Genomic DNA, 13,197 nt, shown 5'->3' with positions numbered 1-13,197 from the left:
GTGTTCGTGGAGACTTAATGAATTGACTTAAACTGTCAGAGGATCAATAAAAGCAGATCTCCGCTCCATCATTCGTCTTCACTGTCAGCCGTGATTTCATCAAACGGCCTCACAGTCGCCGCTTAACGCCGACGCGGTTCGACGCGCCGCACACCCGCTGACATCATCGCGCCGCTCGTTCATGCCCTCGCCTCACAAACGGATTAAGCGTGTTCCTGCACGCCGTGCGTGCGATGATATTTAGATTTTGTCTGCACAAAATGAAGGAGCAAATGTACCCGTGTTCTGTATCCTCTGAGTTATTGTCGTTTGAGTTCAGTCAACGCAATGATGAAATCGCACTGAGTATCAGGGTTCGTACGGTCATTGAAAACCTGGAAAAGTCATGCAATTTTTAAATGGTTATTTCCAGGCCTGGAAAAGTCATGGAAAAAACTTAAATCCCAAAAGTTTGGGGGAAAATCATGAAAATGTTCATTTACGCTGACTTTGAAATAATTAATAACGACGCTCAAAAAATAAGCAGGCATAAGAATAAAAAAAACATTTATATAATGTTTTTTAATTTTTTTATCAAACTATTGTCTCATTCAATTGTGTCATTTAGGATTATATACTGTATGTTTTGATTTCTCATTGTTTGTTTAAATACTACATTTTCTCACATTTTCTCACTTTTTCATCGTATACACCGAGATTTCAGTTTGGTCATGGAAATTTGGTTTAACGTCCTGGAAATCCATCGGTCAAAATGTGTAAGAACCCTGGTATATGATAATATTGTTGATTTTTTTCTGTTTTGTATATTGACAGGTGTCTGACAAGCCCAAAGCCAGAGGCGCGGCCCTAAGGTAAGACAAACGGACACGCTCTGTGCTGTAACGCGCTGGTTGATTTAAAGGTCACATGCTGATGCTAGAGTCAGACCACCCAGTGTTATCCTACCAGCCAATCAGATTCAGCTCCCCTTCCTATGTCGCATGCAGGCTCATTAGATTATCCTAGAACATACTGTGGAGGATCTCCACTCGCTGTGAGAGAACAACATTTGGAAAGGTGCACCACACCTCTTCTCAATAGCCAATCAGAGCAGCCTGGGGGTGGTCCTAAAGAGCTAAAACGGAGCGTTTCAGCCAATGGGGGTGAATGCAGGTATATTCAGGCAGTATGAGGTCAATAATGTTTCTTTGGAATATTAAAGCATGTCAACATGTTCTAGTAGAAAGCCCAAATGAAAGTGGAAATGAGCATGGTGGATATGGTTTGTATCCAGGTGTTCACATTTAGTAAACTAGAATGGGCACTCGGTAGAGCGCATACCTTCGCATATCACAAGATTGGGCATTGAATTATGAACATTTTGGCATTAGTTGCATGCCAATTGGATAAAAATTGACCGCGCTGGTAAAAAGAAGATTTTGACCTTTCCATGACCTTGACCTTGACCTTTGACCCGATAGATCCCAAAATCTAATCAAATGGTCCCTGGATAATACCCAATCATCCCACCAAATTTCATGCAATTCGGTTTAAATTTTTTTCTGTTATGCGAATAACACGCATACAAATAAATAAATACACGGCGATCAAAACATAACCTTCCGCATTTTCAATGTGAAGGTAATAAAGGCCTCTCAGATGGCGTTTGTGCATGAGGACAGTAATACATCTAGCCGGGTGGCGAGCGTGTCTTTTGGCAGAGTGTATCGAGCTGATGCGTGACTTTCAATATGAACCAAACAACAAGCTATAAATGAATTGCTCTTTGCCCCCGAAACATGCGATCGAGGCGTCGGCTGATTCTCTCCGTAGCCGTTGTTTGAAGCGCCGTTAAGGTCAGAGACGTCACCGAGGACCGCGGCTATCTCGTTAAATCCCAAAGATGAAGAGGCGGAAGGTTACCGGATGCCGTTTAAGCGGAGGATCAAAGACTCCGTCCAGGATTTTGTAACGCCTGAAGGTTACGGCGAAACGCAACCGCCATTAAGCTTCCTGGCGGCGGCTCTAATTCACTGAAACATCTGCGGCGGCAGGGGCCCGGGCGACAGCCGGAGGCACGCCGTACCGTTGGAGAATTAGGCAGCAGATAGCAGATATTTATATGGTTTATATGGTCTATATATGGTCTATATATGGTTTATATGGTTTATATTGTTTATATGGTTTATATGGGTTATATATGGTAGAAATGGTCTATATATGGTCTATATATGGTTTATATGGTTTATAGATGGTGTATATGGTCTATATGGTTTATATATGGTTTATATGGTCTATATATGGTTTATATGGTCTATATATGGTTTATAGATGGTCTATATGGTTTATATAGTTTATATGGTTTATAGATGGTGTATTTGGTCTATATAGTTTATATGGTCTATATGGTTTATATGGTCTATATGGTCTATATGGTTTATATGGTCTATATATGGTTTATATGGTTTATAGATGGTGTATATGGTCTATATAGTTTATATGGTCTATATATGGTTTATATAGTTTATATGGTCTATATATGGTTTATATGGTTTATATGGTCTATATGGTTTATATGGTTTATAGATGGTGTATATGGTCTATATAGTTTATATGGTCTATATATGGTTTATATGGTCGAGGCGTAAACTCACTGTATCACTATTACATAAACACATCGTGTTTGGAGACTTACGCAGATTTACTAAACGTCGTCTCATTGGCCGAACACATATTCAACTTGTGTCATTCATCTGAAAACCGAGAGAGCATATGGTGAACATTTGGGGAAAATGATAAGCTTGGCCGTGGCTTAATGTTAGATTTCTATTTCACTTATTTAGAAAGTGTTGCAGAGCCCACCTCTTTAATATCGCTTTAAGATAAAAACATTATACTTCGATCACTTTTTGAGGGACTTATTTTACAGCCATAGTTACAAGTTACTTTACAATTTTCATATTCAAAACTCTGCTTAAGCGCACAACATGTTATTTTCTGCCGCTCGGAGGGGTGTGTGTGTGTGGGGGGGGGGGGGTACTCTCAATCAAAACCATAACAACGTTTGGCGATGTCTTAAAGTAGTGTGGGAAGAATAGGGAGTTGTTGTTGTTGTTGTTGTTTTCTCCAGAGGAGGTTGATCCTCCTTCTGAATACAAATAAGACGAGTGAAATACACCATCACCGAATGTCAGTATCATTCGTCAAATGTGTTGTTGTCCGTTCTTTTGGGGCAAAGAAAACAAGCGAATCCATCAAATCTTTCCTGATTAGTTATTGATCACATCCTTGAAGACGACAGCGTAAGGATAAATTGGTGTGTTTTTTTCTTTCAAAAGCCCAAGAAAAGAAGACTTACAAACTTGTTACACTAAATTTTATAATAAATTTGGCAAAATCGTTTGTAAGTTCATGACATATATTGTTTTTCAACATTTTAATACGGAAAGGTTACATCTCATTCCTATACAGGCAAAGAAAAAGAGAGACAAAAGAGGCAAATCTTCAGAAGAGTAACGGTGTTTTACTCTGGAAATTCAAAACCGAAATGTAACAACACAGACTCGATTTTGACGGAGAATACGAAATAATCGTCCCCGTCTGATGATCAGTGGCAGAAAATAGCCGAGGATATTCCATCGCGGTTCTCCTGCTTCCCCGGGTTTCAAAGCCGAACGCGAGGCAGAGGACTCCTTGTACTTGTCAATCAGCCCAGCAGGGGGCCGGAGCTGCTGTGGAGGTTTCTTTTGTTGTCGTGGTTTGCAATGTCCTCACTTCATCCCCCACAATGCATATACTGTCACGTCAGTACAGGCTTAAACTATGAGAAAACTATATATATATATATATATACACATATGGTATTTAGAGTATGAGTTCAAATAACTCGTAAAGGAGCTCTATGTTTTTATTGTACAGCTCTTTTGTGATAATTTTAAGGTGTCTTTGAGTTTTGCGAAAAGCGCTATATAAATCAAATATATTATTATATTATTTGCTGCTGTTTCATTTAGATTCCACATTACCCTGTCAGAGAGGCATTAAGGCTCAGGCTAATCCCAATTTTTCATATAGATTATGGTAACAGGATGAAAACAATGCCGATAAACAACCGGCCATAATCATTTCCTTTTCTTTTTTTTGCCACGTCTGGAGGTGATAGCGTGTATTTCTATTTTTCCACAGTCGCACTGTGTGTGGGCTTCATGTTGTGAGACATTATTGTCTTCCTGCAACATCTTGGGGGAACATGTCACCTAATTAATCATCAGGAAGAAAAAAATGTCGGTTGTCTTTGTAACATCGCCGAACATCGGAAAGAATTTGTGTAAACATCTGATTTTTAGCGCCGAGATACATTTTTCATAAGTTCATCTTTTGCTTGCAATGTGTTGTAAAGCTTAGCCCGGCGCATAAGAATATGAGAATCTTTTATAAATGAGGCTCGTTGTGTTCACAGTCTGAAGGCATTAGTATGCAAGTCTGGAGTGTGACCGTGTGTGTGTGTGTGTGTGTGTGTGTGTGTGTGTGTGTGTGTGTGTGTGTGTGTGTGTGTGTGTGTGTGTGTGTGTGTGTGTGTGTGTGTGTGTGTGAAGAAGAGCGTGTGCTGTGTGTCTGTGTGTGCCCCAGGCCATGTGTTACTCTGCTACCGCTAATGAGCCCATTCACTCTGCAGCCCAATCTACCAAGCAACACACACACACACTCACACACACACACACACACACACAAACACCACACACACACATATCCTGGGGGATGCTGGGACCAGAGATGCTGCGAGCGATCCACTGGCTATATCCCCAATGGAGAGCAACACACACACACACACACACTCTCTCTCTCTCTCACCCACACTCCTCACACCATCCTTGCTCTGACAACCTCACCCACATACCAATCATTATTCTCCTGCCACACACACTCAAACAACCACCCACCCTCTCCATCCCACCCTAGTGTATATTCGACGATATAATCTTCATATTTCTGCTCGGTAATTTTTTTTATCCTTGCGCTATCTGCTCCCCTGTATATCCTTCAATGCATCTTATATCACACCATATGTACCCTAATGAGAAAAAGTAACGCGATGTAAATTATGTCTTATTTATTCCAATTTATTTGAGTATTAATAGCATTAATTCATGACCGTGTGAGTCTGAGAAACTGTTTCAACGTGAAAAAATGTCCTGAGGCTTTTTGACTCCCAATGTATTCACACACAGAGACAATGGAAGAAGGAGTTCAGCCCGAGTATTCGCACGCTCACGTTGCTAGCAGGCGGAAACTCACGTCTGTGGCGTCACGGTGTTGGACTCCTAAACAGTGAGGCAGATACTAGAATAATCCTGAAAATTATGTTTCAAGCATGACATTTGGTGGAGTTGTTCTCCAGAGGTATTTGGTCAAATCTGCCCGATTGGCCATTAAAAAATCCAAGATGGCGGCTATTTTTCATGATGGCCGCCAATTGGGTCTCCAAAAATTAGCTTTCTTCATAAATTTGTTCGTATTAACCATGATTTGAATGATATTTGTCTCTATTTATAGGTAATAAAATACGCTTTAATAATTGTCCAAACCTAGAGCACTATAATAATGAATGTGCTGATGTAAAAAGACTTGAGTTTGTTTAAAAAAAAAAAATGCAACACACCTGGTCACCCAAGCCAGCGGCAGTTCATCAGTGTGTCCTCGCATGAAGCTCAGTGACGTCGTGGCAATACAGACCGGAGCTAACCGCGAACAACTTAGCCAAAAACAAAGCTAGCTAACTGTCATTTAGCATGCTAGCTTAATGACCGGTTGCTCACTGGACAGTTCACACATTGTATTCCATATTTAAACATCTGATTAACAAACCCTATGACAGGATTAGCAAGTGTGACTTTTCAGTTCACACTTGAGTGTGTACAGCTGTCATAAGGTGCGTTTGGTCCTGTGAGACTGATGCTTCTTGAACTCCGTTAGCTAGCCCAGGCTAATGAAAGAAAATGCAGTCTCCGTCTTCATTAAGTGAGTGACGGTGACAACCCAAAACAGGAAGGGGCTACTTCTTGGTGTTATGAGAGCCACCATTACAATGTGTTTATACTTTTATTATATGCTAATAGTAGTTTGCTTGTGAACCAGTTTTGTTCTTATTACCGTCGCATTGAAAATGCGGAAGGTTATGTTTTGATCGCCGTGTATTTATTTATTTATTTGTATGCGTGTTCCTCGCATAACTCAAAAAGTATTAAACCGAATCGCATGAAATTTGATGGGATGATTGGTTATTATCCGGGGACCATTTGATTAGATTTTGGGATTGATCGGGTCAAAGGTCAAGGTCATGAAAAGGTCAAAATCTTCTTGAATCGCATGACATTTGGTGGGATGATTGGTTATTATCCGGGGACCATTTGATTAGATTTTGGGATTGATCGGGTCAAAGGTCAAGGTCATGAAAAGGTCAACATCTTATTGAATCGCATGACATTTGGTGGGATGATTGGTTATTATCCGGGGACCATTTGATTAGATTTTGGGATTGATCGGGTCAAAGGTCAAGGTCATGAAAAGGTCAACATCTTCTTGAATCGCATGACATTTGGTGGGATGATTGGTTATTATCCGAGGACCATTTGATTAGATTTTGGGATTGATCGGGTCAAAGGTCAAGGTCATGAAAAGGTCAACATCTTCTTGAATCGCATGACATTTGGTGGGATGATTGGTTATTATCCGAGGACCATTTGTTTAGATGTTGGGATCAATCGGGTCAAAGGTCAAGGCCATGAAAAGGTCAAAATCTTCTTTTTACCATATACATTTTTATCCAATTGGCATGCAACTAATGCCAACATATTCATAATGCAATGCCCAATCTTGTGACATGCGAAGGTATGCGCTCTACCGAGTGCCCGTTCTAGTTATCAATGATTTAGCTGCAGGAACACAAACCTGCGGGAAAAATAAATCCGCTGTCTCTTTTGACTCCTCCTGCGATGTCAATAATCGAGAGATGGATGTGCTTTCAATCACGATCAATAATACAACACGCTTATACATGTCGGCAGGCTGGAAAACACGGGGCAGGTGAAGCAGCATGGACGCTACCTGCCAGCCAGGCGAGTCAAGGGTGACGAGTTCAAATGTGATGCACCTCTTCAAACAGCGTCGCTGCTGCTGCTGCCAGAGAGCATTACACTCCATATGTAGCAATGGAAACCTATTATAGCCTTCCCCACAGTACTGCCCGGGGCAAACACACACACACACACACAACCTGGAACACACACATGTCCACACTGCGGAAAAGTTTTTTTTTCAAGCTTCATGTTTTATGATACACGACGAGCCATCGACAATAAATGATCAGGTTGTTGGATGAATTAACTCCGATGCACACGGGAGTAGAAGTAATAAAGTCTATTATTCACTTAAATTTACTGACATTATCCCAGAGATTTGATGCCAAGACTCTGGCTTACATCCACATGTATAAAAAATATGATACATGAGATATATATTTGATGTTATGAATATTATATCAACCTATTTCTGTTTAATAAATATTCACAAAGACCTCTTGCTCCAGTCTCCAGAACTGAACAGTTCCACACTGCATTCATAATATTGACATTGGAAGTATTTTTTATCAGTAACTTACATAAACATTACCTGCAATAGTCCACTTTGCACCTTCTCTTCCGCTCTCTGTTAATAATTTACCAAAATGTTTCATCAAAAAGGTTTGCCTCATGTTTGATGGTGTTAATCCTTTTAAAAACATTGAAAACATTTTCTCCACACATGCACCTTTATTAAGGGGTAGTTCAGCAGCAATCTAACAGCACCATCAGTTACTTAACAACAATAACACAAAAAAATTGTTATTACTCGGCAATTCAAAGTTTCATATCTTTTAACCTCTGAATGGCATTTGATGCATCCTTACATCCGTGTAACCAGATGGGTTTTTCTCAGTTTCCTCCCCCCCCCCAAAAAGCTGTCAGAATTTAAATTCATAATTGCCAATGCAGCCTCTTAATATATTGACTGGGAAAGAGGCAGACAAAAAGCATCCAAAGTCCCCAAATCACCAGGACACGGTACTTCACGGTAATAATATTGACAAACAAATATGGCAGGTAACTTGTGGTGACATTTTATCTTTAAAAAATTCTTCATTTTACAAATGATCCCACAACAATCTCTCTAATTATGACAAATTACGAGAGGTCCCGAGGTAATACTAGTCCCACGCGATTAGGGTTTAACTAATTATATTATAAACCTTGACGATTAGTTCTGAGTGATTAAATGAGACACACACATTTCTCACCAACTATTTCTTCGCTTTAACAGATTTATGGATGAATATGAACTTACATACACATATACATTCACTTTAAAGTTGTTAAAAGTGACTTACGTGTGGAGCAAAACCATCTAAAAGGAAAAAAGAGACGAAAACCTCCTCGGGAAATAGTAAAAAAATGAAAAGGGCAAGTCAAGCTAGCAAAAGGGCATCACACATACACGTCTAGAGTTGCAGTTTTTCGTTTTATAGAATATACATCACATGAAAATATATCTGCATCCACAATAATCTATTAGCTCCTCTTTGGACAACATTCTGAGTACAACAGTCTGCTCCCCAAACGCTTTAACTTTCTTAATAATCAAGAATAAGAACATTTTGAACCCGAGTTGGTTTTTCATTAGTTTAAATGTATCAAACTGTTTCATATAGGTGTCATTGAATAAACAGTCTAATACAAGCTTTAATCTAATTAATATAAAAGTTATATCCACATCGCATTTCACAGGGATTTACCGTATAATTCCCTATAAATTGAGCGGTATTCCTCCACTTCTGCTACAATTATGCACCGGTGTCTTGTTAGCGAGTCACGAAGCCTCGTACATTTAGGAGACTGCAGTGGACTAACTGCAATAATTTCATAAATCCCCTCGAAAAGGCTTCCCAAATCATAGATTTACACGCACCTGTGAGTCGGGTAAACAAGCACACGGGCAAAGCGTGCATGCTGGATTGCACACACACACACACACACACACGGAGCATGAGTGATTGAGAGAGAGACGGAGAGGAGAGATTGTAAAGCCAGCTGTGCGGCGGGAGGCCCTGCCAAGTGGAGGGCAGAAGCAGCGAGCTGAAGGCAGACGATAAGATGACAGATGAACTGAGCCCAGATGGCTTCCACATCTTCACTCCACAATCCTGGAGCAGCGCTTTAATTCCACATTTATTCTCACCCAGTTCCTCCGGCCGTTTTAAGAAGCCACATCTTACCTATAGATGTTGTTTTCTCCAGTGTGATCCTCCCCGCCACACACACACACACACACACACACACACACCCTGTTGCGTCTCGTCCTTACTGGCGCCGCTTCATCTGAGCCGTGGCCCGTCGGGCTCAGAGCCAGCGGCTCCATTGTTTTCCAGAAGCTCATCGCTTCAGTGTTCGGGTGCGGAGGAATGAAAGCCGTAACCGTCGATTGTCTCTCGATTGTCTTTCTGACTTTTCAGTTCATGCCGGCTAAATACCGGGCGGCACGCAGTGTGACCCGGGTGGACCCTGGGAGGTTCACAGCGTTACACGGAGGGGCGCATTGTGATTGTAGGGCGCTATCAGCTCATTTTCTGAACTCACGTATGAGGTACGGTATAAGGAAGTTTATTGTCATTGTAAAAAAAAACATACAACGAAATTAAGTTGGCGACTTACCAGTCAGTACAGCAGCAACAGTAAAAACAAGTAAGACAGGACATTTCTAAATTAAAAGAAGACATTTAAAAATATATCCAAATAAATTAAACTTAAAACACAGGCATCAATGGCTTAAAAGTGAACCAGACAGTACAGTACGGATACATAATCAATAGATCCAGGCGGTCGATGTAAGGTTGCATGCATACCACCTTAACCCTCCTGTTACCTTAGGATCAATTTGACCCCATTCAATGTTTAACCCTCCTGTTACCTTTACAATGACCCCATTCAATGTTTACTGTTACCTTTATATTTACTGACAATTTTACCCCAGCAATCAAAACCTCCAGAAAATTATTAGAATTAATATTGTTTTCCAAGTTTAAGTGTAAGGTACTTTATGTTTGTTTGTTGACTACCTAAATAGCCCTTTAAATATATAAAAAAGTGATATTTCTTATATGTTTGACAGTGAAAAACAGCCTGGGGTCAAATTGACCCGAAAGAACACCGACATTAAACATTGAATGGGGTCAAATTGACCCTCAGGTAACAGGAGGGTTAAGCACCATCAGTCATTCATCCATCCAGGCGGGTTGCCAGGTCTTCTGACACATGGAGACGTCCACACTTTCATCCACGCCTCCGGGCCGCTTAGAGAGCACGTCTCTGGGCTGTGGGAGGAAGCCGGAGGACCCGCACTGACACGAGGGGAACAAGCACACCCGACACAGAAGGGCCAGCCAGCGGGTCAATCAGTCAATGTTTGTTCTTTCATGATTATTAATATTGCGTTAAAATATATACGACTTTTCTGAGTTGGATCACACATTCATGTATGCAGGGCCGTAGCCAGGATTTTTAGAAATACCGAGGTCGTGACTTTCCTTGGCACGACTCCTTCCACCTCATCCACTCTCGACTCGCCGCCAACGGAATCTCATATTTCATTTCACCGTTTAATTTTCCGCAATATTGTATCTATCTCTTTTTATCCTGCTCCTAATGTAAGTTCAGACCTTTTCCTACCCTGCGAGGTACGTCTGAGAATACTAAACACCTTTTCTTTAAGTTCATTCTCATGCTGCGAGACGGCCGTAGAGCTCGGGGTTTGATGCTTTCGGGTCCACTGGTCCGGCCGGTCCAGTCTCGTGAACGCCTCGCTTCAAATGTCCGAGGGTGAACCGATTCAAATGAGGTCAAAGTTCAAGGTCACTTTAGTCACTGCCTTGTGTATATATTTTGTGTCTATATTTTGTTTCCTCTGTATATTTAGTATTTTAGTATTAGTATTTAGTATTGTTTTTGTGTTTTTAATTTTATCTTTTTTTATTAATGCTCTAATGTGCACCCGCTGCTGTGATCCTGAAATTTCCCCCACTGTGGGACAAATTAAGGATTATCTTATCTTATCTTACCTCATGTCCCACCCATCCTTGTGATGGTGATGTCTCAAATCTGGATACATGTATTCCAATTTAGTGGTCAAAGACTAATTATGACAATTTCATATACATGTCTAAAAGGATACAATGATGGAGTGATGACATGTTGGAGAAACATGGATGTAAAGGGCAACAGGAGTGGTTGGTGAAGGAAAACAACAGCAGGCTCGTCGTTATAGTTTGTTTAAAACTGACAAAACAGTCAAAAATATGAGAATTTGCCATGAAACATTCAACATGTTTAACATCCTAAAGTGAGAACTCAACCTGCATCGCAGCGAGTGTCAAATACGCACGGAAAATAAACACGGAAAAAGAGACGATGAAAGAAACAGTGCGCCTGCCATGTGTGAAATGTGTTTTCACTAAACTGTTCGTGTATTCACACAAACAGGATGAAATATCAAACCAGATCAATCTCAAACTTGAACAGATTCTCTCTTTTTTTTTTAAGTAGAAGAAGAAGAAGAAGAAAAAAAAACCAAGGATGGTGGAGGTTGAGGAGAGCTCAAGGGAGGCCTTCAGCACCGGTGGCTACAGGTGGTAAAGAAGACATGTGCTGGAGTCAAGGTTGAACATGAGACGGGGGGAGCGGTCCTGACATCCCGTCTCTGGCGACCCGACGGTCGGCTGAAGTAAACATCAGAGCTGAGTGGGTGGAGCTCTCGCTTCATGTGTGGGGCAACAGTCAACGACGTAGGGAAGTTCAAACTTGACACAAAGGACGGGCTTGAAGATAAACTCAATTTAAAGTGCAGTTCTTGAATATAAATTAAATATCGTGATAATTACGTTATTGACTTACATGACTTTAATCATTTCCGCTGAACTAATTTTTGCTCCTATTGTTTCCGTGCATGTTTATTTACATGAGAACGGCGCCAACAGGATGCCGGAGAATAAACAGCTGCGTTTTCCCTACTTCTATAAAGCAATCATTTGTTACCAGGGCCAGAGAGTACATTTTCCTTATGTTTTACCCTTTATTTAGGATATCTTAATATCCTAAAATCACCTCCAGATTCCAATGTCAGAATAACATTTTAAAAAATCATTGTTTTTTAAAAGGGTGTACTTGCATCATTATGTCAGCGTTATAACACGGTAATAAAATGACGATATCTAGAATACATCGTCCAACATGAGCAGGCCTCCTCACATCTCCACCAACGGTATACCAGCTACATTTAAGCTGTGAATGTTTTATCGGATTTACATCAGTCAAACATTTCAGTTCTACCAAGTATACGCATAACATAAATTGCTGAAAATTCAGACTCAACTTTTGACCCCAGTACAGAACGGAGGACTTTGTGAATGCACGTGTAAAGATGCGGTCGAACAGGTTAAATGTGTAGAGACCAGAAATACTTTTTTCAACAAAAACATCGGCTGCTTTGCTCACCTGCTACTTGATAGATAACAATCATAGTTTAATTAAAATGAGTAATGTTCATTAAGTTGGACCTCAAAATGGCTAGTCGTGCATTCAGACTGTAAAAAACACTGTGTGTGTGTGTGGGGGGGGGGAGACGATGAAATCTGCGGCAGGAAGTCTGAGAATACACGATGTTATTGACGGCCGTCACAGAGACATCAAGTCATCCTGTCGTGAGGGTCAAGGCTGAAAAAAAACGAGACGACAAAGTAATCTTGTATCGTGCGTTTGATTGGCCGATGGAGATGATGTCACGCGTTAGCGCCCCCCAGTGGCCTCGTTGAAACAAGCGAGCGCGGCGTGCGTTCGAGGCCGAGAACTTTTGCTGCTCTCTGCTTCCTCGCCTCCAAACCACGCCGCACTCAACGAGGGGCTTTGGCTCCCCAGCGCTGCCCAATAATCTGCAGATCGTTTTCGCAGATTCATCGATCACTGTCAGAAAAAGGGTGAAAAATAGCCAGATATGTTTTCTAAGTCCCGAGATGATTTTCTCTAACTCAAAGAGATTCAATTTACCATCTAGAGGAGTAAAGAAACCAGAAAATATTCGCTTATGGAATCCGTTTTTTTAACATAATATTTAAGGGACCATCAAAATAGTTGGAGA

The 13,197-nt window shown here is 40.9% G+C and overlaps 1 protein-coding gene across 1 annotated transcript in view; it reads left to right on the top strand.

Moving 5' to 3' along the window:
* The window catches only part of aff2 (AF4/FMR2 family, member 2), a 119,551-nt gene that overhangs the window by 65,596 nt on the left and 40,758 nt on the right, over nt 1-13,197 (top strand). The window contains 1 exon segment of the mRNA XM_056440079.1: nt 814-851. Coding sequence (XP_056296054.1) covers nt 814-851 — 38 coding nt within the window.

This window comes from Pseudoliparis swirei, chromosome 19 (genome assembly GCF_029220125.1).
Source record: "Pseudoliparis swirei isolate HS2019 ecotype Mariana Trench chromosome 19, NWPU_hadal_v1, whole genome shotgun sequence".
Classification (NCBI taxonomy): domain Eukaryota; kingdom Metazoa; phylum Chordata; class Actinopteri; order Perciformes; family Liparidae; genus Pseudoliparis; species Pseudoliparis swirei.
The sequence above is the reverse complement of the archived record's forward strand: the minus strand, read 5'-3'. Positions and strand labels throughout refer to the sequence as shown.